This window comes from Triturus cristatus, chromosome 3_2, assembly GCF_964204655.1.
Source record: "Triturus cristatus chromosome 3_2, aTriCri1.1, whole genome shotgun sequence".
NCBI classification, from domain to species: domain Eukaryota; kingdom Metazoa; phylum Chordata; class Amphibia; order Caudata; family Salamandridae; genus Triturus; species Triturus cristatus.
The window spans coordinates 809233066-809259921 of record NC_140584.1 but is presented as its reverse complement, the minus strand read 5'-3'; the positions used below and the strand labels follow the sequence as shown (position 1 = coordinate 809259921).

General features: G+C 48.2%; 1 protein-coding gene across 3 annotated transcripts in view; it reads right to left on the bottom strand.

Annotated features, from left to right (window-relative positions):
• The window catches only part of LOC146858186 (alpha-aspartyl dipeptidase-like), a 193355-nt gene extending 182985 nt beyond the window's left edge, over nucleotides 1-10370 (bottom strand). Inside the window, exons 1-2 of one of the 3 annotated variants that reach the window (XM_085648954.1) lie at nucleotides 10294-10370; nucleotides 9974-10094 (exon numbers count right to left, since the gene is read on the bottom strand). In XM_085648954.1, the coding sequence (XP_085505080.1) occupies nucleotides 9974-10074 (101 nt within the window). In that variant the 5' untranslated portion in view covers nucleotides 10075-10094; nucleotides 10294-10370. Of the gene's footprint in view, nucleotides 1-9973; nucleotides 10207-10293 lie in introns of those variants that run through there. The other 2 variants (XM_085648952.1, XM_085648953.1) reach the window with 2 other exon arrangements.
• Between the last annotated feature and the right edge of the window lie 16486 nt (nucleotides 10371-26856).

Below are 26856 nucleotides of genomic sequence, written 5' to 3'. Positions count from 1 at the left end.
ACCACCCCACCCTTGGCACGTAGCAAGTGCCGACTTGGGAAGTCTCCTGGGCGGGAGGCACATGTTGGTTGTCTTGATGACTTCTCGAAATACCCCAAAGTCGAGATCATGGAATCGACCACAGCGAGCAACACCATGCCATGTCTGGAAAAGAGAATGGGAACTCAAGTACTTCTAAAGGAGTTGCGCACTGACAATGGTCCTCCCTTCTCCAGCCACAAATTCGCCGAATATTTGCAGTCTCGGGGCCTTCAGCATCGGAAAAACACCAAGCGCTGGTCCCAAGCCAAAAGGAGAGGCGGAGCACTTCATGAGCACATTAAACAAAGTTCTTCGGATTGCATTGGCTCATGGTCAGAACATGGAATGTGCCCTATGCACTTATCTCATGGAGAATCGTCTCACATCCCATTCAACGCCCCAGTCAGCCCGGGATTCATCTGCATTAACAGAGCGGTGGGTGACGTCATTCCTCAAGTGGACCGACAGTCGAGTCCACAGGAACTTGTCGCGGGGAAGTTGAGACAACGTCAGACCAAGAACAATCGCATGTCCAGAATCCGTGGAGCAAGAATAAGATCCTTTGCGGTTGGTGATGTGGTCATGGTGAGAATTTGGAATCCACGGGGAAACTTCACGCTCCCATTTGAAATAGATCCATGGATAATCCAAGTGGTGAAAGGAACAATAGTCACGGCCCAGAAGGCAGGAGAGACTATCACAAGGAATGTATCTTGGTTCAAGGAGTACCGGAGTCCCGTGAGCCCAGGTGCTGGGACCTCCTCTGGAATGGTGGAGCAGGAGCTGAGAGCATATACACAGTCCAGAATCCAGGGAGGAGGAGGTCTCCTCACCTGATGTCCGAAACATGGACCCGGCCGGAAGCCCAGAGACTGTCGTTTGCCTGGCATCTGAACCAGTTCGCCAGAAGGTCCCCGATGGCTGTCAGCACCAACCAGTAACTGGAGGTGATCGTTGGGAAAACGATGGTGGTCGTGGGAGCGGGAGGTTCCACCTCAGACCAAGTCATGAAGTGTCTTCTTGCCTGAAGGACTTTGTGTTAACCTAATATATAGAATGTGTTTTTGGTATATCTCTAATTTCTCTCTCTCGTCCTCTCTCTCTTTTACATTTTCTCTCTCCCTCTCGTTCTTTTGTGCTGGTAGCTGTGTTGACAATGTTATTTTTTGTTTAAAATAAAAGAAGGAATATTATGTTTGGTGGGCTGCACCACTGTCGCTGAAATTTCAGGGGTGCAACACTGTCAGCCCCACCCTAAGTGATGATGTGGTAGAAGCCACAGAAATTAATAAAGGGGACCCTGGCCTGGATCCTGTACCACTACTCCCCGTGTGTGATCTCATTTACTCTTTTTCCCTCCTCAACTACATTAGGCCTTCCACCAAGTTCCCTATTCGTATTCAGCAGCAGTCCGCGTTAGTAAACGGAACAAGTGTCCGGTCGAATCTGACAGATGGAGAAAAACAGATCGGCGGTGCCCTCAGTCCTGGTGACAAGACCACACATTAGCGTGTCTGCCGCTGACCGCGGCCCCCGCAGGGGGCCACTCGGCGGTCGGCGCCTTAGTGGCCCCGGGGCCCCGGTCACCCCTCCCCACTCCCTCCTTCGGGGGGGGCGGGGGCAGGGATCCTGATTGTTGCCCCCCCTCCGTGTCGGGGGCCGGAAGTGACGCGCAAGGCGCGTCACTTCCGGGCCCAGGTGTGAGGGGAAGGCTATTTAGCCTTCCCCCACCCTCACTGGCGACCTCTTTGTCGCCCACCTCGCCTGACCTTACCTCGTCAGCATCGGTCCGCCGTCCGCGCCTCCTCGTGCTCCGCAGGCCCCCACGGCTTTGGGTTCGTCGCCTCCACGCTTTCTGGTGAGTCTTGCAGCACCCGCTCCGCCCCGGCCCTGTCCCTGGGCAGTACCAGGTCGACGGGGCCCTGTGGCGAGGATTGCCACGGGCGGAGGGGAGGCAAGATTAGGGGCGGGGGTTTGGGCAAAAGAGCGCAATGATTTTTCTTTCCCGGACCGTTGTGGGGTTTGGGGAGCGCGGGCCGCGCAGGGGCCAGTTTCCGTGCCACGAGTGGCGGGCTCGGCATTGGGTGCCGATTAGAGAGCTCCACGGCTTGCCTACTCCTGGGCGTCGGGCATCGCTGTTGCAGAGAACTCGAGAGCAGCAGTGCAGGACCCGGGGCGGGTTAGCGCCCGTGCCTGGATGTGTAATGTAATTACGGTGCTTTGGAAAGCACTCAAATACCTTCGGGTCGAGTCCGCGCTGTAATACGTCCAAGGTTACAGGTTCGATTCGTTCTGTTCAGGTCTAGAAGAGAGCTTGTTCATCCCCACCCTTGCACCCCGCGTGCACACTTCTCTATAATAATAAACGGCACAGTCAATCCACAGCGCACCTCTCCACACGTGAGGGCCGTGTGCGATCTTGGTCATATAAACGGCTCTTTTGGTGCTGCGGGAATTGAAATCTTTGTACCAAATAAAGAAGGGGGTCTGGGAGTTATTAGGCAGCAGTTCATAATATAGTGAGATGTCGGTCGGTCGTTTCCTTGTGCTAGTGCCTGCTCCGAGACCCCTGGGCCTGCCCCTCCCACCCACCTTCCCAGCCATGGTTGTGGCAGCCTTGGGTCGTGGCTCGGTGGCCAGTTGGTAAGGCTTCGATCTCGAGTGACGATGTGGCCTTGGGCAGAGCTGCGGTCTGTGGCGCTGGAACTCACCGTTCGAGTCTCGGCTTCGGGGCTGCATGGGGTGATTCTGGGCAAATCACTCAAATGCAACTTGGGGAGGAGATGGGGTCCGTCGGCTGCGCTGCCGACCTTGGTGCAGGCAACCAGGGTTTGAGCGAGGTCGCGTCCACACTCTGGGATCCTTGGCATATCACTTCATCTCCCCGTACTTGATTGGGTAATGTAATTACGGTGCCCATGTCCAGCGCTCCAATCCTTCGGGTCGAGTCGCGCTAGTTAATAGATGTAAAAAATAATAATAAAAAAAAAAAAAAAAAAATGCTTCTGTCTGACCCGAGGAATGTCTTCCCCCCCCCAAAAAGGCTTCAAGATTGCATATGACCTTTGTGCGCACTCAGTTTTCTCGAAGCTCACGTGTTCGGACCCCGTCCGAGCCTCTATGTTGGCTTTGGGACGCGGCAAGTGGGTTTCTGGCGCTTCTCTCGCGCTTTGCGAGTAAGGGAGAAGAGTTGGCTTAACGGATAGGGCGCTCTAGCACAGACCTGGGGACCGGGGTTCGAGTTCGGTTTTGACGCTGATCCTCCTGTGATTCTGGGCAAATCACAATCTCCCCGTGCCCAACATAATATGGAAGCTGCGTCCCCATGCAACGTAGCTGGTGCTATGTCAAGCGCCCTGATACCTGATTGGATCCCGGCAAGTTAGTGCTTTACACAACTGCACTATTACAGATATAACAAATGCAAGTTTTCGGCTACCCTACATGCTTTCCTAAGTTAGAATAAACTTTCATTGCGTCAGTGTCCGGGCAATTCACCCCTCCAGTAAACGGTATCTAAAAATTTAAGTTACCACGAGCCTGCTGGCTAGTGGCAGTGATGCGACAGCTGCTTAACACTTGGTTTGTTTTACAGAATCGGGAACAGGCAACAGCAGACCATAAAGGGGGTCGCAGTTGAGTGACAGCGGGGTCGATATTTTCTAACGCGCACCAGTGTCTGGTGTGTGCCCCCTGGAGGTCGACACTCGGAGGCCTCCCTTCTCTTAACGTTTCTCTTAACGGTTGAGGCCCGTGCCTCAATATGTATGTAAATACGGTGCTACGGGATATATGCATAAAGAGCGAAACGTATACAAGGACCGAGGCTCAGGTCCTCAATCTCAATCTGGTTGGTGTTTCGAGTCTCGGGGCCGCATTCTGTGATTCGGGGCACATCACTTAATCTTAATCCCCACATTAAATAGGGTAAGTGGCTACTGAGCTCCCCGTGCCGGGCGTAATACTAATACGGGCTCATGTAAACGCGCCCGAGGTCGGTTGCTTAATCTTTCTGTGCCCTGAAAGGGGTTTTAGAACTAACTTTCAGCCGTGCAAACACTTTCCTGCGACATAAAACAACATGTCACAGGATGCAAGGTGTTAGCGGCTTAAAAAGAATGACGCGCATAGTGCATAGCGACGGCAACCGGCCACTCGGCGGGGTGAAACATGTGACGGGGTGAATCGGTGTAGTTGGCCTACGGGCTCAGGCGGTCTTTATAGAATGGGGGGACCCGGTTGCAAGCCTCGGCAATGGCGCTGTACAACCCAGTGATCATGGGCAAATCACTTAATCTCCCTGTGCCGGATATAAAAGGAATGGTGTCCGCAACTGTGCTCCGCCTCGCTATGATACCCGATGTTCCTCCAAGCGCCTGAGCCCACCCCCACTCACTGCCTTATAAGATCTCATCTCACGTGGCGATAAAAGATGTAGTTAATAAATAGTGATTATTTGGCATATATCCTTTGTAAAGACCTAACTAAAACGTCAAACCTGGTAGCTAGAGGGCGTAGTGTTCAAACACTAGTACCATCAAACATATAAGGCGCTGAAAGGGCTGTGCAAAGGGGGTGACCAAGGATTGCCTGCATAGAAGGTGACATCGCTGTAATCTTTCTTGTCAACTCGGAACCCAATACACTTTAAATCTGCATCTGCACATGCATAATATTCAACTTTTTATGATGTGATGGTTGGACGCTAAGATGTACATTCTTGGGTCGTGGGTGAAATCAACAGTCTCTACTTTGTGATTTAATGCAGACTGTTGACGAGTCAGCCTGCAAAGGGACTAGTAGAAGTAGTAGTTATAGTTTATTCGATCAATTTTTTTTGACCATTCCATAAAAGCAAATGAATCAGGGTGGTCCGCATGGGGGCCATGCCCATCTTTTTATGCCCATCTGCATTCGTGGTGCGCCCCATCCTTGGTGATTTCGGCCAGTATGACACCCCCTGCTCCGGAATGGGCGGTGCTAGTGCCCGGCGCTTTAGGGTTTTCGCGCACAGTACAGGTTTGAAGGAATTTCGGTATTCCACGCGGCTGGGGCGAGCGGGGGCAAGGGGTAGGCGTTGTAACCTGTGAGTTGGCTGTTGGTTTAGGGTAACCAGTCCGGCCCGCGGGGTTGCGTCCGCATTCGGCCATTACTATACCCCCCGCACCTCACTGGATAATCGGGTGCGGTGCTCGTGTTATCTGTTACACTCAATCACGTAATATTGTATTTTGAATTAAGCGCCCAGTGCCTGGATGTGTAACGTAAATAGGGCACCCATGTAAAGCGCTCCAATACCTTCAGGTCGATCTCGCGCTATATAAATATGCAACATGTAATTGCGGGCTGCCTATATAGGCAGATCCATGATACCAGTACATGCATGGCTCGCAAGATTTTGCTCCATATACTCGAGCACGTAGGAGACTAGCGTGGGTTCACGGCCCCAAAACACCAGCACTGCACGGCTGGGAGCTGCCTGGGTCCCCGCTGATCGCGGGAGGTGCAACACATGTGGCGCTCCCTGGTTAAGGTTATCGCCCCCCTCCCGTCGGCTACGCTGCCGTTGAGGGTGGGGGGGCATGCAGTGGGCTGCGTGCGGCAGGCGCAATGGACCTGGCACGGGGATCGTTTAGTATGATACGAATCTTGTAAGCTCCCCGTGCTTGAATGTGTAATGTAAATAGGGTGCTCAGGTAAGGCGCTCCAACACCTTCAGCTTGCGCTATATAATTATGCAACATGTATTGCTGGCTTCCTATAAGGCAGATAAATAATACAAGTGCATGCAATTTTCACATACGCGATTACTGGCATTAATAAACCCCCCCGCACCTCAATGGAGAATCTGGTGCGGGACTCGCGCGGTTCGGTCGGGGAGCGGGTAATATGGTATGAATGTCGTAAACACCCCCTGCCTGAAGAGGTAATATAAATACGGTGCTCATGTTAAAGTGCTCCAATGCCTTCCGGTCAAGTTCGCGCGATATAACTATTCATCATGTAATTGCAGGCTTCCTATAAGGCGGACACATAATACCAAGACATGCACTGTCCACATCACGCGATTACGGGTATTACTAATCCCCCCCGCTCCTCAAGGGTTAATCTGGTGCGGTGCTCGTGTGGCCGGGCACGGCGATCGTGTTATATGGTACGAATCCCCTATTCTCCCCGTGTCGGCTTGTGTAAGTACGGTGCTCATATACAGCGCTTCAATGCCTTTGGCGTCGAGTTTGCGCGACACAAATATGCAACATGTATGTGCTGGCTTCCTATAAGGCAGATACTTGATACAAGTGCAGGCATTGTTCACAAAATTTGCACCAATACCCTTCGGTCGAGCGCGCGCTAGATAAATAGGCAACATGTGGTGGCTGGCTTCCTATGATGCAGACACATGATACAGGTACATGTATTACTCACAAGAAGTTGCTCGTGCCCACATTCGCGCGCATTAGGCGATGCCGGGCATTACGACTCCTCCTGCACCGGAACGGGTTATTTGGTCGGTGCTTGTGTCCGGCGCTCTAATTATTTGGTGCGCAGTACGGTTTGAGCTAATCACTAATCGACCGTGCCCGAATAAGGTATGTAAATACGGGGCTCATGTTCTGCACTCCCAACACATTCGGGCGGGTCACGCGGTGACTCTGGCCAGATAATTATTATCCACGTGCCTGATGATGTATGTATATACGGTGCTCATGAACGGCGCGCCATTACCTCCGGGTCGAGTTCGCACGACATATAAGGGCTAATTACAGTAAGGGTCGCGCAGTCCGATCCTGACCACACGTGACCACGTGTCGCTCGTCTCCAACCTTTTGCTGAAAGGGGGCTTGGGTCGCTTGTCATTGTTGTTGTCTCGTTACCCACCCCCATTGCTTACGGCCTCGCCCTCCCAGGTGCATCAGTCCTTGGGCAGGGCGGACCAGTGTGGGGATAGTCCTAACGTAGAACTGTCATTGCCATGTTAGTAACAGTTAAACACGGGTCGCTGCCGACAGTCTAAAAGAGGTATGCTTAAGCCCGCAACTTGGCCCCGCCAACATGCTTATGTGGGCCGCCTTCAACGGTCACTGACATGGGGAACTCACACATATCTAACTGTAACCTAGACACCCGGGTGGGTGCCTAGTCGGGCAAGGCAACGCAACCGAGATAGAATGGTAGTTATTATCTAAAGGAAGTCTGGATTGAGCCACTAGATGGGTTAGATATGGGTGCAGCTCAGCGCCCCAATCGCATTGAATTCGGGGACGCACTGACATAGCGGCAAAAGAATAAGTGGTCACCACATAGCGCATCACTAGGGCCTAAATCACGGCACAAGGTTACCGGCGTGATTGTCCAAGTGGTTGCGGGTGCGCCGCTCGCGAGCGGATTGCAACCCGTGTTTACTTCTGTCTCAAATCGACCGATAGTTCATGGTTAAGCCGATTGGCCTGCAGAACACTGAGCTGGGCACCATAACCAAGAGTTAGGCCTGCAGGAGGAGTAGCTGAAGGAACCATATAGGAATAGGTCCAGATGTACTTTGGGGGGCATTCCCCTGCAACCAAAGACAGATTTCGGGTTGCTTCGATGAAGACCTTCCACCCGGCTGGTGGGTGGTATGGTTGTTATATAGCAAGTGTGCGGTCGTTCAAAGTTTGGTAAAGACCACGTAGAGCCCCAGGGCATCAGGGCATTATTGACCGTGCAGCACTCGCTACGCTCAGAATAGGGCCGGTATTTGCACCAAAGTTTCCGGTTGGTTCCCACAGACTTGTCTGCTCCCAAGGTTATCCTCTAGGGGTAGAACTTGAGACTAAGGGGGCATGGCCTGCTTCGGCGGCACAAATAAGCGATAGCTACGCCGGGATGGAGTTACCATGCAGGTCCTGCCACCACTGGGTTCCCCCCAGGTGATGGGATCAAGTTAGGTGGGACCGCGAAGTCTACGGTTCTTGGGAAACTCCCTGCAGCAGGGCATTTAGCAACAGATAAGGTATCAGCGTGTGAGTATCAGATATCTGCTTTCCAGCAGCACCGTGCCCTGGGAGCACACGCGTTGCCCTAACTCTGTGGCCCTCCCACAAGGGAGCCGGGTAGCAAAACAAGTGAATAGGCTCCTTAGGCGGGCCTCTGGCCTTCAGCTGGGTGTAATCACCATCAATTGGAGAGAGGCCCAGGTAAAAATGGGCTTTCCGTAATGCTTGGAGGACCATTGCGGTTGGTGGCACTCCCCACCGGAATCACTGGTCGCGTACGGCAGCTGCAGGAGACTGGTGCTGCTGTCCCAATATCTGGGGTGTCAGCGGGGCAAACACAAGGGGACATTATGACCGCGCGCAACGCTTAAGCCAAACAGATTCCCGTAGCTGGTATGCCTAAGGGATCATCACTGAGGGATCCGTAGTGGCTTAATTCCTATAAGGTATAAGGGATGGTGGGCAGGGGCAAGAGTCGCCCCTTGCCCATGGTCACGCGCTGGCAGTGAGGTGCACTCCCGTGCCCCAGGTTAACTATCGGAGGGGACTGTACAAATGTTAAGTAACCCTTCTCGTCATAATAGTCAAAGCGGGCAGGCCCAGGATTGTGAATAGGTGTAACCTTCCCGCTGGGGGGCGAATAGTTATCGCACATCTTCACAGGCCCCTCTATTTCAACAGACCCTATCCGATTGGGATAGCGTCTAGGGATTGGGGACATAGATGGGGCCATCTACAATCCAGGAGCTATAGCTCACTGGTATGTCTTGGGCCTGTGGTTATAAGGGATCTCACAGGGTTTGAGTCCCGCCCAAAGGGGTTTGGGCTTTATTCGCCATGAGATGATTCGGGGGAATGTAAAGGGGTACTTCGACTTGGATGGAGTACACCTCTCCCAAATAGGCATGGACCTGTTTTTATTGGATTTAAGCGAAGCATTGGTGAATAGAGGGTGCAGGTAAAGAGCTAGGTTGGTGGGGGGCCCTGGCTGCGACGGTTAGCCGCCTCCAGGGCTGTGGCGGAGTTACAGGGCGATCTGGAAGCAGGCCGGTACAAAGGGTACCTCTGCGCGGCACCACGTGGTGCCTGAGCCAAAACGAGGAGCCTCCAGAGAGGTCCCGGAAGCCGGTCGGCGCCCCGCTAGGCCTGCGGGCGGTTGTGGGCCTGAACAACCGGGGGCTTGCTATGCGACGCTCCGCCCCGAGAGGGGGGGTGTGAGTAGAATCTCAACGGCACGTGATCGAAAAAAGAATCACTTGGGGGGCAGCACTTGCGGGTCGTTCCCGTGCTGCCCGGCTCATCAGGCGGGGCAGGTGAAGTAGATGGCCGCCTGCCCTTGGATCGCCCGTAAGATAACCCACCTATTACATATCCTGGAATTATGTAATAAATCCTGCAGCATTTGTTACCCATTTACAACTGTTTTTTGTGTCTTCTTTGGGTAACCTAATTTGGGGGAGGGGGGAAAGCGGGGTGCCCCTGGGGGTACTATGTGTTATTCATCAGGGCACTAGGGCAGCAAGGCATGTGGCACACAGGACATAGCACACCCAGTATCTACATACTGCTAGCACTGGGACTTGTCTATAGACTGCGGTTGTACCATAAAGCTTTTGTTGCAAAACAAAAAAAAAGCGGGCAAGACAAGATTACAGTAAAACAAATTCATTTTTGATAGGAGGCACGGAGAGATTAATTAAGTGGTGTGCCAAGAATCGCATGAGGTTGAGCCAAGGTCGAGATTCGAACTTTGGTTCCCCGTTGCAAAGTCGGCAGCTCTGGCTCTTACGCCACATCCGAAAACAGCTGATAAGGATACGCCTGTACATATTTTAGACACGGGTTGGCGCTAGTTAAAAGAGTCTCTGTGGTGTAAGAAAGAGAGCCTTCTCTGCCATAAAAAAACATCCCAGACCGGGTAAAACATTTGGTTAAAACAGAAACAGCTGCACGGAAACATTATTTGCTCTACTTACTCGCCTAAAAATGCCCGGATTTGGTCTTGACAGTGCGCCAAGTAGGTGTCGCCATGCAGAGTGGAGTTAGAGACGAGTAGCAAGCGTCTTCTCGACCCCATTGTCCGCGCGCCGACCGTCCCTGCCGGAGAGAAAGAGAGAGGCTGTCACAGCTGCCTTCGGGGGAAGTCCGTAAATGCGCCGCCTTTGCCCCTGACACCTTGTATTGTAACATTTATGTGATGAAAGCACTACGCTGCACTTTCCACCACCACCTGGAAGTGCTGAGCTTTGCAAATCACACGAGCGCACTATAAGCTGGAAGGCAAAGTTCCTCTTACCAGAGTCAGATGATGAGCCGTCATGTGCACTTTTTTTTAGCGCAAGTATGTCCTGCCCCCAATTTCGTGTTTGAGAGCATCAACTGTTTTGGCAACATCGTGTTGCATTATGGGACGTGTAGTTTTACTTTTAACACTGTAAGACTAAGCTAAAAAAAAAACTCAAGCATGCAAAACGTTGGCTACACGGTAAGGGCTGGCTAAAGGTGTCAGAAATTACATGGCAACTCCCAGTATCTAATAATCGCGAATTTGCAGTATTGCCTCAGAAAAACAAGCACTGCCAAAATCAATAGATTTGACTTTCATATAATGCAAATACTACGATGCATACAGCAACGTTAGGGTGACCAACCGTCTGTAAATTTCACGGACAGTCCGTAATTTCGTCTGTCTGTCCGTTGTCCGTGAAGGATTCTTTAACGGACGCCATTTGTCCGTAATTTTAACCGGGCACCGGTCGCACCACCCTAAAGCCGGCACAGCTTCCACCCACCTCCCTGATAGACTCCGATGCTGTTGAGGTCGGTTGTAACAGACTCCGATGCAGCACCAAAGCTCAGATACCCAGCAGCATTGGAGAGGCACAGCGAGATGGCTACCCTATCACCTTCCGCCCTTGATGAGCTGTTAAGAGGTGCTTGAAGGTGACTGAGAGGGAGGGGCTGCAGCTTCAGGCGCAGGGGCATCTATTCAGATGCAAACAGCCTTGAATGCATCATGTCTCTGCAATTTAGAGGGGCCTCACACATTTCCTTTCTGCCCAGGGCCCCAAACCTCCTAGAACCGGCCCTGATTACCCCGAGGCAGCACGTGGTTCTCTTCACAGAGCTTAATTACTGTCACTAAATTGTAAGCAAACCTAGGTTCTGCAAACATCCAGTCTATAATGTAATAAAATAAAGAAATGGCACAATCGCACCCCCACTGATTAACAAAGTATGGAGGACAATCCGTTAAATCAGTTCTCTTGGAGTATCTCCTTTAAGTACTGTACATCACGGTGGGGGATGGCAAAACTAATATTTTGGAAAGAGAGCCTGTCTTCTCATTGTCTTGTCTAGGAGGGGGTGAGGAGCCCTACCCCACCCTGGAAGAGACCAAGATGATACTAGAATACTGCATGCCCACCCTGGCGGATCCTGTTCCCCCTCCTGTGATGGTTCTGCCCCCCCCCCCCGCCTGTTATGGCTCCAGTCCCCCCTGTGGTGGATCCTGTCTCCACCCTGGGTGGCTTCTGTCCCAGTCCTGGAATGGCTCCTGCAGTGACGGTGAAGTTCTTGATGGGCCTCTTCTCAAAAAGGTTCCGCTCAAAATGAATATGAAAAGGTGGGCGAGTGAGTAAGTGAAGGGATGGGTGGATAGCTGGATGAATTAGTGAAAGGGTGAATGGATGAATGAAAGATTGAATAGATGGATAATGAGAGAGGATGGATGGATGAGTGAGTGGAAGGATGGATAAGAGAAAAGGTAAATAGCTGGATGTATGGGTGGAAGGGTAGCTGGATGGGTAAAAGGGTAGCTGGATGGGTAAACGGGTGGATGGATGAGTGAAAGGATAGATGGATGAGTGAAAAGGTGAATGATGAGTGAGTGGTTGGATGGATGAGTGAAATGATGGATGGATTGATGAATTGATAAGTGCAAGGGTGAATGGATGGACGGATGAGTGAAAGGGTGGATGTAAGGATGGATGAGTGAGTGAAAGGGCGGGTAGATGGACAAAAGGATGAATAGATGAGTGAAGGAGTGAAAGGATAAATGGATGAGAGAAAGGATGGATGAGTGATAGGGACAATGGATGGATTCATGAGTGGATGGGTGGGTGGATGGAAGGAAGGATGGCTAAGTGAAAGGGTCGATGGAGAGAGAAAGGAAGGATGGATGGATGACTTAAATGGTGGATTGGTGGAAGGATGAGTGACTGGGTGGATGGATGGATGAGTAACTGAAAGGATGGCTGGATGGGTGAAAGGGTAAATGGCTGGATGGATGAGTGAATGGATGGATGGGTGTACAGATGGATAGTTCAGTTCAGTTCGTTTTTTTATTTCGATAATTAAAAATCATCATAAAAATACAATTTATCACATTTCATTCCTGAACTTCAACAATTTAAAAAGAGAAGGATTAAAAACATATACTAGGGACATGATTTGTGGGTCAGGGGCAGAAAGGACATGTAAATACGATTATATTAGTTCCTTGTATTCCTAAGTCTAACAGTAACTTTTAGGAAATTTGAGATAGCATAGAGAGTATACATATCATTTGCTTTTTGTAAAAACAACAGGGCTGCTTTTGCTTGGCGTATTTTCTGGTTTTTCAGTATTTTGACCAGGAAGCGGCGCCTGTGAAATTGATAAAATGGACATAAAAGTACAAAATGAAGGGTGTCCTGCGGAGACTTATTGTCGCAGCCGCAGGCACCCTTCTGCTCAATCTTTGTGGTGAACCCCGCGGGGTAAGCTAAAATGTTAGGTAAAAGATTGAGCCTAAAACGGCACATTAAAAATCTGTCCTGTTGGTTGTGCATTAAAAACAAATATGGTTCCATGCCTGCCCTGTTTGCTACCAAACCATGTGCAGTTACTGTTCTCTTAAGTTGTCCCACTTTGAGTCTAGCACTTGCAAAGTTTTCCAGTAACAGTTTCTTTACTATAAGTTTAGACATGGTTGTAATCTGCGTATGATCCAAGAACAAATGTGTCTGATGAATACTTTTCAAGGTATTTTTTAACATATTTCAACCATGGAATTTCAAGTGTGTTTTCCCTTAGCAAACTGTCTTTAACAATTTCCCTGGTTAATTCCGCCTCTGGGTTGGTCCATACTCTTGTCCACATAGTAATTGGTCTGATCTTTACCTCGTCAGAGATATAGCCCATCCCCAGTTCAAGATGAGCAATGTCCGCAGGGGTGGATTTTGGGATTCTGAGAATTCGGCGGAGGAACTTGTCTTCTTCGATTTGCAATTTAGTCACATCCGTAAATCCCCACACCTCTGCCCCGTATAGGGCCTTTGACTTAGTGATGGACCCATAGAGTGTCATGATCTGTTCCGGGCTCCACCGACCCAGTCTGTGTGCAAAGCTTAAAATTGCCCCATTGGATGATGTAAGTTTTGAACAATGTTCGTCTACCAAAGGCTTAAAGTACATGTTAGAGTCCAGGAGCAGGCCCAGGTAAGGGAAAGTATTTACCGTTTCCAGGACATGTGGCCCTATCTTGAACAGTGGTTTCTTAGCTGGTTTTTTCCCTGCTACCAAGACAAATGATTTTTTCAAGTTCACTGCCAGATCTAGGTCAGCCATGAATTCAACAAACCCATTCACCAAGATTTGTAGACTCCTTGGTGTGCGGGCAGCAGGACCGCGTCGTCCGCGTACAAAAGGACAGGTATTTGTCGTGATCCTACTCTTGGACAATCTGCGGCTAGAGAGATGAGGTGTCGTTCCAGGCCATTTATGTATAGCGAGAAAAGAAAAGGAGCAAGGATGCATCCTTGTCTTACTCCTCCTGTGCAGGGGAAAGCATCCGTGCAGCCCCCATCCGAGGTGAAACGTACTTTAGCCGTAGTATTCCAATGGAGTTCCTTTAGAATGTTAATCAACTCCGCCTCCATACCCAGGTTAAACATCATGGCCCAGAGTTTAGTTCTATTGACATTGTCAAAAGCAGCTGCCAAATCCATGAACCCCATGAAAACGGTTCCAGTGGAGGCTTTGGTGTATTTAGCTGTTAACAAATACAGATTCAGGCACTGGTCGCTTGTTGACTTCCCCCCTCTGAAACCATACTGGGTGTCCACTAAAGTGCAATGTTCCTCTGTCCAGTTTGTTAGCCTGTGCAATATCACCCGTCCCAGAATTTTCACTGAGACGTCGATTAGAGAAATCGGCCTGTAGCATTTCGGGTCTTCTCGGCTCCCTTTCTTGAAGATAGGTACTATTAGGGCGGTGGACCAGGAGCGTGGTAGACCAGACCTAATCGCCGCATTTAGGACCCTTGTTAAAATAGGGGCCCACAGGTCTATATTGCTTCTATACAGGTCTGGAGGTGTCCCATCTGGTCCCGGTGCTTTGTTGGGGGTGAGCCCTTGAATTGCTAATTTGAGCTCTTCCAGGGAGAAAGTTAAATCTACACTCCTATCCCCTTCCCACCTACCCTCTTGCAATACCCCCTTCGCATTATTGTACAGTCCCTCGAAGTGACTAACCCATTGTTCTGGGAGAATGTTAGTGCTAATAGTTGGGGCGGAGCTATCTTGAAAACAAGGCCTATTTACTATTTTCCAGAATTTACAATAGTCCCGGTTTTCTCCTGCCTCTCTCAAGTCTGCCCATACCTCTGCCTGTACTACTGATTTTCTCTCCTTAATTTTGGCCTTGTAGGTTTGCCTCAGTTTGGCCACTATTGCCGTGTCCCTTGGTTTGCTTTTTAGTGCTTGTTTCAAGTTCCTTAAAGCTTTCGAGCAGTTGGAGTCAAACCACCGTGTGTTAGTTGATATCTTGCTGGGGCCTTTTGTTTCTAAAAGTGTGTCTGCTAATTTTGTTAGTGATTCAAAGGAGGACACTAGGTCTGAACCTTCTATTTGGAGGTCTAAGCAATCCTCTACGTATTTCCCCCCTTTCAAAATTAGAGTTTTATAGAAGTCCTGTGGGTTTATTTTCATCCACTTCAGGCGCCTTCCTCGAGCTTCAGGCTGCAACCTCCCCTCCCTTTCATTCGTGTTGTTCCTACGGTCCATGTGTGTCAGTTCTATAGTTAAAGGGTTATGATCACTAAAGGGACTCCATTTTGTTTTTACCTTAGTGACTTTAGATAAACCGAAGGTTGATAAAATTATATAATCAATTGTGGAGGAACAACCTCTGCCTTTAAATGTGGGGATATAGGAGTCCTCCCCCACCCGAGGTATCATGTCCATCGTGTGCGCCAGTGAGTAGGTAGCCAACATTGAGGATAATAGTGTGCCCTCCTGCGTATGCTCAAAATGCGGTCCTTTATGCTGCGGACAGCTGTCCCAGTCTTTTTCTAAAGTGGCGAGGTGAGGACAAAGGTGACAATTAAAGTCCCCTAGCAAAAAGATGATTGGATTTCCCCCCTTATTTGTCTGTTCTACCTGTACCCTCAGTTTGCTATCTAATTCCCTTAATACTGGATTTTCCCCTAGTGTGGGCCCAGGATTATAGAGGTTAAAGAAAGTGTACAGATGGATAGGGTGAAAGGGTGGATGGATGGATAATGGATAGATGAGTGAAAGGATGGATGAAGGGATGGATGAGTGAAATGATAGATGGAAGGATACATGATGGATAGGTTTGCAAATGGTTGAATATGTTTGGATATGGCTGGGCTTACTTATATACTATTGCGCGACCTCCTCTGATGTGTCTGTAAAACGTACCTATTGTCCTGAAGTTTTGTCCTGAATTTTGACCTCCTGTCCTGAATTTGTGTCCTGAATTTTGACCCTTTGTCCTGAATTTTTACACTCACCGTCCTGAATTTGCACCAATGCCAGTTGGTCACCTTAACGTCAGTGCATGCAGAGTTTTTTGGTGGTGGAGCAATTCACTAGCGGTTGTGGGGGGAGGACTAAGGGCACGGATGGAGAATAAGGGTCTACAACAGGATCTCATTTGGCGCACTGTTTTTGTGGATGAAAGACCGCTACCAGGGAGCCGGCTTATCAAGGTTGGGCTGCCCGATATGCGGTTTCCCACATGGAATTGACAATTGTGTTTATTTCTTTGCGAAATTTGACACGCACCCGACATCTGACTTGTTTGGGTTTCTGCTTTATCGTGACTTTTGGAGAACCGAAGATATTATCGGCCATCACTTGAGGTTCATACAATTGATTTAACGGCTATTATCTGAATAAGTGTTGCTTTGTTCCTTTATTCCAGATTTTCGTGTAATCTGGGACCTTCATTATCATATGATCACTGCGATGGGCTGTGATCTGCGCAATCGCCTTGATAAAGTATGAATACGTATTGTGGTATAGACGAAACACGTGTTGGCCTGATTGCAATTATTTGCTGCTGGGAAATTCTTTATAAAGGAATAAAGAAGACCAATATACATCATTTGTGGATAATTTATTGAGAATACAAGTATTCATCATTTGTACTTCAGGTGAAGGTCGCCAAATGTAATTGTGGAAGGGAGTGCTTTTACTGAAGATCTTTCATTTGTACATGCAGGATTTTGACCTGTTCTTAGCACTGTTGGGTAATCAGTGCCATCAGTTTGTACAGCACCCCTACTCTAGAAACTATCAAAGCGCTAAATTATCTGAGTTAATATTGACAGGCATCATCCACTCGAAGTGCGGCTCATCCCTGCTGAGGGATTGCTACTACCCTCCATTCTCAATTTAACTAATGGAGAATAAGGGCCGTTGGCTAGGCCATTGTTAAAGTGTAGAGCAAAATTGTTTTAAAAGAGGTAATGGGGGATCACTAACATTTTATTCTGTTGTAAATGCATTTATGTAGCACTTAATGCCAGTGATGATATTCTCGCGATAGGAGCAAATAGGGGGGAGTGGAACAAGGAAAAAAGAAAAGGAAGGATAGAGGAGGAAAATATAGTGTAATGATAAAAGAAGAACATCAAAACATACCAAAGACTCAAACGGGTGGAGGGTGTTGAGGCAACAGGACGAGAAGACGAACCAACTGAACACCTCCGGGTGAGATCACGAGGAAGGAATATTCCAGACAATATTAAACAATGGAGGAGACAGATCGGAGGGAGATAATACCTAAAAGGGGAGGATATGGGAAAAAGGGAAAATTAGCATATTTGTCATAAACACTGAAAACACAAAATAAATACATGACTACAAATATAACATAACAGAAAAAATTATGAGAAATGTTCTTAGGAAAAAACATGAAAGAGATCAAACAATAAGACATGATGGATGGTAAAAGCTGAAGGGAGACGACACCTGAAATGGAAAAACATGGGAGAAGGAGAAAATTCATTCAATCATCATAAACAAAGAAGACATAAAATAAGTAAATGACTACAACCTGACATGGGAAAAATGATACAGTTCTCAGGAAGAAGACGGTGCTGCAAAATCCATGGATTCCCCTTTGCAGCTTTCAAGAAAACGTTGAAGTAAAGCTGGATCCTCAAATGTAGTGGTTTTATTTGTGTAAGTTACATGTGGGTATCAAGGACCCCCTGTGGAATAATCTGATTCCTGGGACAGGGTATAAACACAATGGAAAATATAATTCCCAGGCAACGTATACGACTAATAGTTCAAATTGATAAAGCACAGAAATGGAAAAACAAACAAATAATGCAAACAAAAAAATATTCCTACAAGATAAATCACGGTCTGGCACATGAACATCAAATTACCAACCTATTGGTTTGAAAACAAATAAAAATACCCCTTTCCCTACCAGGAATCATCTAATAGAAGAGGGGAACTAAAAAAAAGGAAAGGAGAAAAAATATTTCTGGCCGATATTTCCCCAACGTATATATGTCATTGATCTACCTCCTGTTAACTACATAAATCTGTTGTGGCTACTCCTGACGAAGGCACTCTGTGCCAAAACGCGCGTCGTGAAGATTTTTTATGTTTTGCCACTATGTGTAACATATATTGTTGAATTGTATTATTGAAAATCCCAATTTTATTGCATATTGTTATTTCACCACATGTGATTTTATATGTCTTTTTTAATTAAAATTGTGAATTGCATTATTTGTTTGTTTTTCCATTTCTGTGCTTTATCAATTTGAACTATTAGTCGGATACGTTGCCTGGGAATTATATTTTCCATTGTGTTTATTTGTGTAAGTGACTTTGAAGAGGCATGGATGAATCAAACAGAATCTGGCATTTAAATCTCGTAGTGCTGGCCGCATTGCAAGAAAGCTTTTCCTTTTATCTATTTTGGTTTTGGCGTAGTCCTGTGAGAAAAACAGTTGTGAACCTTGCCAGGAGATGCGGCGTTTGATTTTGGGTGCCTGCAAAACTATCAGCAAATCAGTATATTCCAAGAAATAGAGTATGACACCTCTTGGCTTAAGTTGATATGAAGAAGCAGAGGGAGGACGCCCCAATCTGTGAGCTCTTTGTATGTTCAAGGGAGGAGAGACTGGAATATCAAGCAATTGTGGGATAAAAGACTGAAAGAAAGCTACAGGATTAGATCCTTCCAACCCTTCGGAAAGACCATAAATACATAGATTATTACGTCTGCTGCAATTTTCGAGGTTTTCAACCTGTTTCTGAAGTTGTAAGGTTTCAGCTTTCATAGGGGGGATTGGTTGCGAGGAGATCTGCAATGACCCAACTTGATTTTCCACAGAAGTAAGTTTGTTTTGAAGTGAGAGCCAATTATCTTCCAAGCTTTGTAGGTGAGTGTTTGTTTCAGTCATATGCGGTTTAAGGGCACGTATTTCATCCAGAAGCAGCTCTATTGAGAGAGGTGGAGGGGAGACAGTAGGAGTAGGAGGGTCCTTTTTAACTCTTTTAGTGGAGGATAGTAATGAAGAATTATTTTGTTTAGGTGTAATCTTAATGTTGACATGGGAGGAAGGAGGTTTGGTGATAGGTGTAGGAGAAGGCATGGTAGACAAGGTTTCGGTGAAATAAGGTATACTTGGTTGCGTAGAATCTTCCTTGTCGTCCTGCAGAATAGAAAAGGGATTGGAAGTAGGCAGCATGGTGGATTTAGAGCGGGAGGTAGACAAAGTGGGTGAAATATTGTCTCGGCCCCCTCTGATTCTCCCCATAGACATGGGAGAAAAAAGTAGGCAAGAATCAAAAGATAGAACGTTAACATCTCCCAATGAGGAGAGCGTTAATATTTAAAAACAACCACTGCAGAGTTAGTAATGTTATCTAAGGATTAGTGGTCTAGTTGTAGGATATCTTCCAGCAAACGAGAAACAGTAATTGTAGATCAAAAGGTGGAAGGAATGACGCTAATATAAATTTGTTGGGGAAAAATCAGCAAGTAGAATGAAAGACTCCCTTCCAAAATATTAAAGATAAAGCATTTCCATGAAAAAATGGCACATATGTGAAGAAAAATTGCAGCAGTAAATGCTAGAAAAACCACAAGATGGCAGGCACCTTCCTCCAAAATATCAGAAATAACACATTTCCATGAAAAATGGTCTTTGTATGAAGAAAAATAACAGCATCAGGTAGAAGCCAAAAAGAACCACAAGATGGCAGTCACTAGTAAGTCAGAAAAATGAACTGCATAACATAGCAGGTTTCTAGAAGTTCAAAAGAAGAAATGCTGCTAAAAGGTGTCGTCTCATATAATATACATTCCTTTTATGAGAGCACAACATGAAGAGAAGATCATTCTGAGGAGGAAAACTGTAAAGCAGCAGATGCGGTCTATTCACGGAGTGTACCACACATGAAAAATAGAAAATATGAGGAAAAATGACCCAGTGCTGAAAAGTGAAAGGAGACCTCTTAGGAGTTGAAGCGTTTCCATAAACTGAAGTAATTTGAACAAAGCGGCATTTCTGTGAAATGGAGACTGCTAAACATAGTGAAAGTCACGGAGAGCGCAAAATGGAGGTCGCGGACTCTTCACTCAGCGCGTCGCATGTGTGAGACAGCGTTGAGAGGGAATGCGGGCTTAGCGCAGCAAAACGAAAGTATCGCTGGACACAGTAGATGTTCCGATGGTCCAGTCCGTAATTAAAGTATCCCGCAAAGCTCCTCCATCGGAGATATTTGACGGCTTCCATGAAAACGGCCCGGAGGAGTACTAGGTAGCCGCCATCGATGTCGGCGCTCAAGCCACGCCCCCCAGTGATGATATTCTGATGTGGTTTGTGGTGAGTAGCACGCTACTCCAAAAGCCCAAGGTTAGGGGTTAATCCATTGTGTACTGACTGTTACTGGTTTTAGCCTTGTGCTCTCAAGGAAATAATTTATGCATTTACTCCGGTTGTTTTGTGGTAGATTAATTCTAGTCCCCTTTTGAAGTTTTCATAAGCATGTTCTGGACTGGAAGAGTAGTGTTTAGGTTTGCAACTGTCATTAAATTTAATGATAAAACAAGTATCACATGAGAGAAAAGAAATACATCGGTTTGAGGAGAAAATTTTCAGGGGAGAGTTGAGGCATTTTTCCCAAATGACCTTAGTTGAGCTGCTTCGCACTGGATGAATATCAGAGATGGCTATGACAAGAAACTGGGCATTCTTTAACTAAATATAAAATAAAATTCAGATTCACCTATAACCAATGTAATGTGTCAGGTTGACAGGGTATTTTTACTGAAAAGTAGAGGTAATTCCACTAAAATTTTTTGGGAGAATAGTGGAAGCACTTCTCCCTTATGCAGTGGACTAATAGAGTCATTAGGTCGAGCCTAGGCAGTGCGCATGTGGTGTTTTTGAGACATGCTATATTCACTATGTGGGCTTTCATTCCGTCCCTCGTTGCTGATTTTTTAATGTGAGAGTCGTTCCGAAAAACTTTCTTCAATGTTATTTGTTTTACTTATATGTCCCTCACTCTCGTAGCTAGTTACCTCCCCTGGATTATTGGCCTATTACTAGTCTCCTTTCTCTGTAGTGTTTTTTGCTTTGTGTTTGCGCACTCCTTTTTTGTGTGTTGTTTTAGTTAAGCTTGTGCACTCTGCATTTCCGTTAGGCCTGTGCGCGATGCGTTCTACGGTTTTCTTTCTACAATATGCTATCTTGGTTTAGCAAGGCTTTCTTATGTCTGTGCAAAACCAAAGGGGATGATGGACAGAGTGTTGAACATTGCAAGCACTCACCCCCAGTCAACTGATCTGGGTTTAATCCATCATCATTCTTTAGCTCAATCCGCCTCCCCAGTTCAGACATTGCCATACGCAAATCAGTCTGACCCTGTGCCTCATGGGAGCAGTCCACCCTGAACTGCCAAGCCATGTCTTCCCTGGACCGGAAACAAGCATCCTGGGACCGGTTTCTGGCTAATTAGCCATCATCAGCCAGGCTAGCTTCAATCCAGTGGCAAAGTGAGCAAGAGACCCATTTCTGGGCATATCCTGCCAACTTAGGGCGAACAAAGCAAATCCAAAAGGGATGATGGATGGAGTGTTGAACATAGCATGCACTCACCCCCAGTCAACTGATCTCGGTTTAATCCATCATGATTCTTTAGCTCATTCCACCACCCCAGTTCAGACATGGCCATATGCAAATAAGTCTGACCCTGTGCCTCATGGGAACAGTCCAGCCCGAACTGGCAAGCCATGTCTTCCCTGGACCGGAAGCAAGCATCCTGGGACCGGTTTCTGGCTAATCAGCCGTCATCAGCCAGGCTAGCTTGAATAAAGTGGCAAAGTGAGCAAGGGATCCACTGGCCTGGCAGTTCGGGCTGGACTGTTGCCATTGGGGCGCAGGGTCAAGACTGATTTGCATATGGCTGGGTCCAAACTGGAATGGCATGGTGAGCAAAAAAACGATGGATTTAGGCCCAGATCTCTGTACTGGGGTGAATGTATGACATTGTTCTGCATTCTATCCATCAATTGTTCTTTTTGCATTTGTCACCCCGAGTGGGATGGGTATGCCCAGACGTGGGTCCCGTGCTCTCCATGCAACTGGAGTCAAGCTATCCTGGCTGATGAGGGCTGAGAGCCCGAAACTGGCCCTAGGATGCTTGTTTCCAGTCCAGGGAGGACCTGGCCTGGCAGTTAGGGCTGGACTGTTGCCATTAGGGCGCAGGGTCAAGACTGATTTGCATATGGCTGGGTCCAAACTGGAATGGCATGCTGAGCAAAAAAACAATGGATTTAGGCCCAGATCTCTGTACTGGGGTGAATGTATGCCATTCTTCTGCATTCTGTCCATCAATTGTTCTTTTTGTGTTTGTCACCCTGAGTGGGACGGGTATGCCCAGACGTGGGTCCCGTGCTCTCCATGCCACTAGAGTCAAGCTATCCTGGCTGATGAGGGCTAAAAGCCCGAAACTGGTCGTAGAAAACTTTTTTCCAGTCCAGGGAGGACATGGCCTGGCAGCTCGGGCTGGACTGTTGCCATTGGGGCGCAGGGTAAAGACTGATTTGCATATGGCTGGGACCAAACTGGAATGGCATGGTGAGCAAAAAAATGATGGATTTAGGCCCAGATCTCTGTACTGGGGTGAATGTATGCCATTGTTCTGCATTCTGTCCATCAATTGTTCTTTTTGCATTTATCACCCCGAGTGGGACGGGAATGGCCAGACGTGGGTCCCGTGCTCTCCATGCCACTGGAGTCAAGCTATCCTGGCTGATGAGGGCTGAAAACCAGAAACTGGTCCTAGGATGCTTGTTTCCAGTCCAGGGAGGACCTGGCCTGGCAGTTAGGGCTGGACTGTTGCCACTGGGGCGCAGGGTAAAGACTGATTTGCATATGGCTGGGTCCAAACCTGAATGGCATGGTGAGCAAAAAAACTATGGATTTAGGCCCAGATCTCTGTTCTGGGCTGAATGCATTTAAGATTAAGATTGCTAGATTAAGATTACTGCTCCTCTGAGGCGGAAGCCGGAGGTTTGTTAGGCAGCAATTTTTTAAAATATTATTTTTTGCGCACTGTCACTTTGTAAATTGAATGCTGAGCTGCTACAACACTGACTCGCACTCACCCTGTCTCACCGCACCGATTGGACGCTGCTCACACAGCTCACTAGCATCGGATGCGTTGGAGGCAGGGCTTGCTGACGCTGGGGGCTCGTTCATTCACTGACCGCACCTGTGGTGTGACGAGTGCCGGCCATTTCCTTATTTAAACATCCCGCCTCCCTGCTCGCGTTAGATTAAGATTACTGCTCCTCTGAGGCGGAAGCCGGAGGTTTGTTAGGCAGCAATTTTTTAAAATATTATTTTTTGCGCACTGTCACTTTGTAAATTGAATGCTGAGCTGCTACAACACTGACTCGCACTCACCATGTCTCACCGCACCGATTGGACGCTGCTCACACAGTCCACTAGCATCGGATGCGTTGGAGGCAGGGCTTGCTGACGCTGGGGGCTCGTTCATTCGCTGACCGCACCTGTGGTGTGATGAGTGCCGCCCTCCCCTCTCACTATGTAAAGCACACCATTTCCCGTCCGCGCAGCGGGCGGGCGCAGCGGGCGCGCCGGCGGCGCGCCAAAGGCGCGCCAAAGGCAAGCCCGTCTGCGCCCGTCCGCGCCCTGAGGCGCCCAGCTGCCCAGCACCATGCCCAACCCGATCAGCTACGCCTCAGCCCTCTCACTTACACTTCTAAGGAGCTCCGCCGCTTAAATACTACCCTTTCCTCTTGCACACAGCTGGATTGCTCGCTGCAATTGTTTCAAAGATGCTCTAACTGCTGCTTTTCCTATTCTGAACACTCCGCTCTAGCCGTGCCTTTAAGTTCTTCCTTCCAGTTCTGGAACATTAATTGCAGATCTCTGCCCAAAAATCGTTACCATATATTTGACTTATTATCCTCCACCAAACCAGACGCCCTGTTCCTTACGGAAACGTGGTTGCACACTGGCTCTGGCCCTGACGTAGCTAGTGCTTTACCACCGGGATATGTAATAGTCAGGCTCGATAGAAGCACGGGAAAAGGTGGCGGGATCGCGATTATTTTCAAAGACATTCACGCCTGTTCTTTGGATGCTGTCCCTTTTCCTAACTGCGAAGCTGCCCTGTTTAAATTAGCAGTTTCCCCCCAATTAACGTTGTCGGGCATCCTAATTTACCGTCCCCCCGATCAGTCTACACAGTGGCTTACCTGTTTTGCTGAGCTGGTGGCTCCTTTTGCCATGAAGGCAGCAAACTTTACCATCGTAGGAGACCTCAATCTCCACCTAGAAGACACACAGAACGCATCTAGCAAAATGTTTCTTTCCGACTGCGAGGCTATCAATCTTATACTTCGTAACAGCGGCCCCACCCATCAGGCAGGGCATTTACTTGATCCTGTCCTTTCAAACATTCTGTTCGACTGCTCTTCCCCAGCTCTTCCTTTAGACTGGTCCGATCATTTTGCTATACATTTCACTCTGCCTGTTGACACTAAAAGATGCACATCTCTTCCTGGCTTTAGGAACAACTACAGACCCTGGTCCAAGCTGAATATTCCAGCCTTCAATGCCTCTCTCATGGATTCCTGCCCTGACATCAATCTTGGGTGCACCTCTCTGGCTCAGGAAGTGTCCAAGTGGTTAACCTCCAATATTAACCTTCACTTACCGCTGCGCCCAAGTCTACAGACCCCTCATCACGCCCCTGCCCCTTGGTTCACAGATGAATTGAAGGTCTCCAAATCTAAATGTAAACATTTAGAGAGATCCTGGAGGAAAACTTATGCCCTGAACGACAGACTGATTTACCGTTCAGCACTTAAGCTTTACCACCAAGCCTGCCGAAAGGCCAGAGCCCGGTTCGTCTCTGAGTCAATTGAAAAAGCCATCAACCGCCCTAAAGCTCTCTTTTCCATGGTCAAAAAGTTAGCAGGCTCTAAGACAGCTCCTACTCCACCTGTGTTAGGGGAAGCAGAATGCAATGAAATCGCCGACTTTTTTATATCAAAAGTGGAAACCATCTACACTGCTTTTTCGCGCGCTCCCCCTATACCCCCTCACAAACCCCTTCCTGACCTTCCTACCTCGGACTCATTAAGCTCGCAATCCCAAGCAGTTCTGATTTCAGAATGGCCCCTGCTAAATTCCAACACGCTGTCTGCCTGCTTAATGAGGGTCAATTCAGGTTCTCCCCTTGACCCGATTCCTATGAACACTCTCCGCTTGCTTTCTCCTGATGCTCTCCTTATCATTCAGACACTTCTGAACTCCTCCCTGCGCGAATCCACTGTTCCTGAGGAATGGAAAAGGGCCCTTGTAGTGCCACTGTTAAAAAAATCTGGTGCAGACCCTAAGATACTGGCCAACTTTAGACCTATTTCTCTGCTGCCCTTATTCTCAAAAATCCTGGAAAGGCATGTCAACATTCACCTCACATCTCACGTGGAGACCTCAGGCTTTCTTCATCCATCCCAATCGGGTTTCCGCTCCCATTTCTCCACCGAAACCACTCTTCTGGGGGTCACCGAGAACCTACGCTCCCGCCTTGATCATGGAGAGACCATGGCGCTTATTCTTTTAGATTTAAGCGCCGCATTCGATACGGTCTCTCATTCCATCCTTCTGAATGCCCTAAGATCGGCGGGAGTGTTGGGCCCCGCTCTTGCCTGGTTGGCCTCCTTCTTAAATCAACGTACTTTCCAGGTGGTTTCCTCCGGCTCCTCCTCCTCCGTCCGCTCATCCGCGTATGGTGTCCCGCAGGGGTCCTCACTGAGCCCAACGCTCTTTAATATCTACGTAAGACCCCTAGCTACCATCGTGGAAGACGCTGGTCTTTCCCTTTACTCATACGCCGATGATACTCAGATCCTTTTCTCCCTCTCCTCGGCTGCTGCAAATTCTCCATCTGCCCTTAAAGTTGGCCTCAGCCGAGTAGCAGAGTGGATGCAGGCTAACCTTCTGAAACTTAACGGAGATAAGACGGAGGTGCTTATTCTGGGCAAGCAAAAGCATCTCTGGAGTTCTGATCATTGGCCATCAGAAATGGGCCCTCTACCCATCCCAGTCTCCCAGGTTCGTAATCTTGGTGTTATCCTGGATGACTCACTTTCCATGCGACATCAAGTGGTTAAAGTGGCAGCCACCTGTTTTTCCATCTTAGGGTGGCTTCGCAAAATCCTATGGATACTTCCACCCTCTACCAGACGCTCAGTGGTCCAGGCCTTAGTCACCTCTCGCCTGGACTACGGCAACGTGTTGTACCTGGGAGCCACTCTGGAGCTTCAGAGGAAACTTCAGCTCGTTCAGAATTCTGCTGCCCGTCTCCTCTTTAAGGTCCCGTGGCGATCTTCCATCTCCCCTTTTCTGAAAGATCTCCATTGGCTCCATGTTGCCAGCCGCGTTAAATTCAAGGCCCTTTGCCTTTTGCACAAAATCAAGCATGGCTCAGCTCCCGGCTACCTGAGGGCCCTGGTTCAACAATACTCCCCTTCCCGTTCCCTCAGGTCATCCACCCAAGGCAACTTCCAGATCCCACGTTTTAAACTGACGAGAATGGGCGGACGCTCCTTCTCCGTCGCTGCGCCTAAGCTGTGGAATTCTCTTCCGACCATGCTCAAACATGAACCATCTTTGTTAAAATTCCGCAAAGACCTTAAAACCTGGCTCTTCTCCCATTAACAACTCTATGCGTAATCCTTATTCTACTGGCGCCGGGAGACCCCTTGTGGGTAGCTGCGCGCCTTATAAATCTAATTACAAATACAAATACAAATGCATGACACTGTTCTACATTCTGTCCATCAATTATTCTTTTTGCATTTATCACCCCGAGTGGGACGGGTATGCCTAGACGTGGGTCCTGGGCTCTCCATGCCACTGGAGTCAAGCTATCCTGGCTGATGAGGGCTAAAATCCCGAAACTGGTCCTAGGATGCTTGTTTCCAGTCCAGGGAGGACGTGGCCTGGCAGTTTTGGCTGGACTATTGCCATTGGGGTGCAGGGTCAAGACTG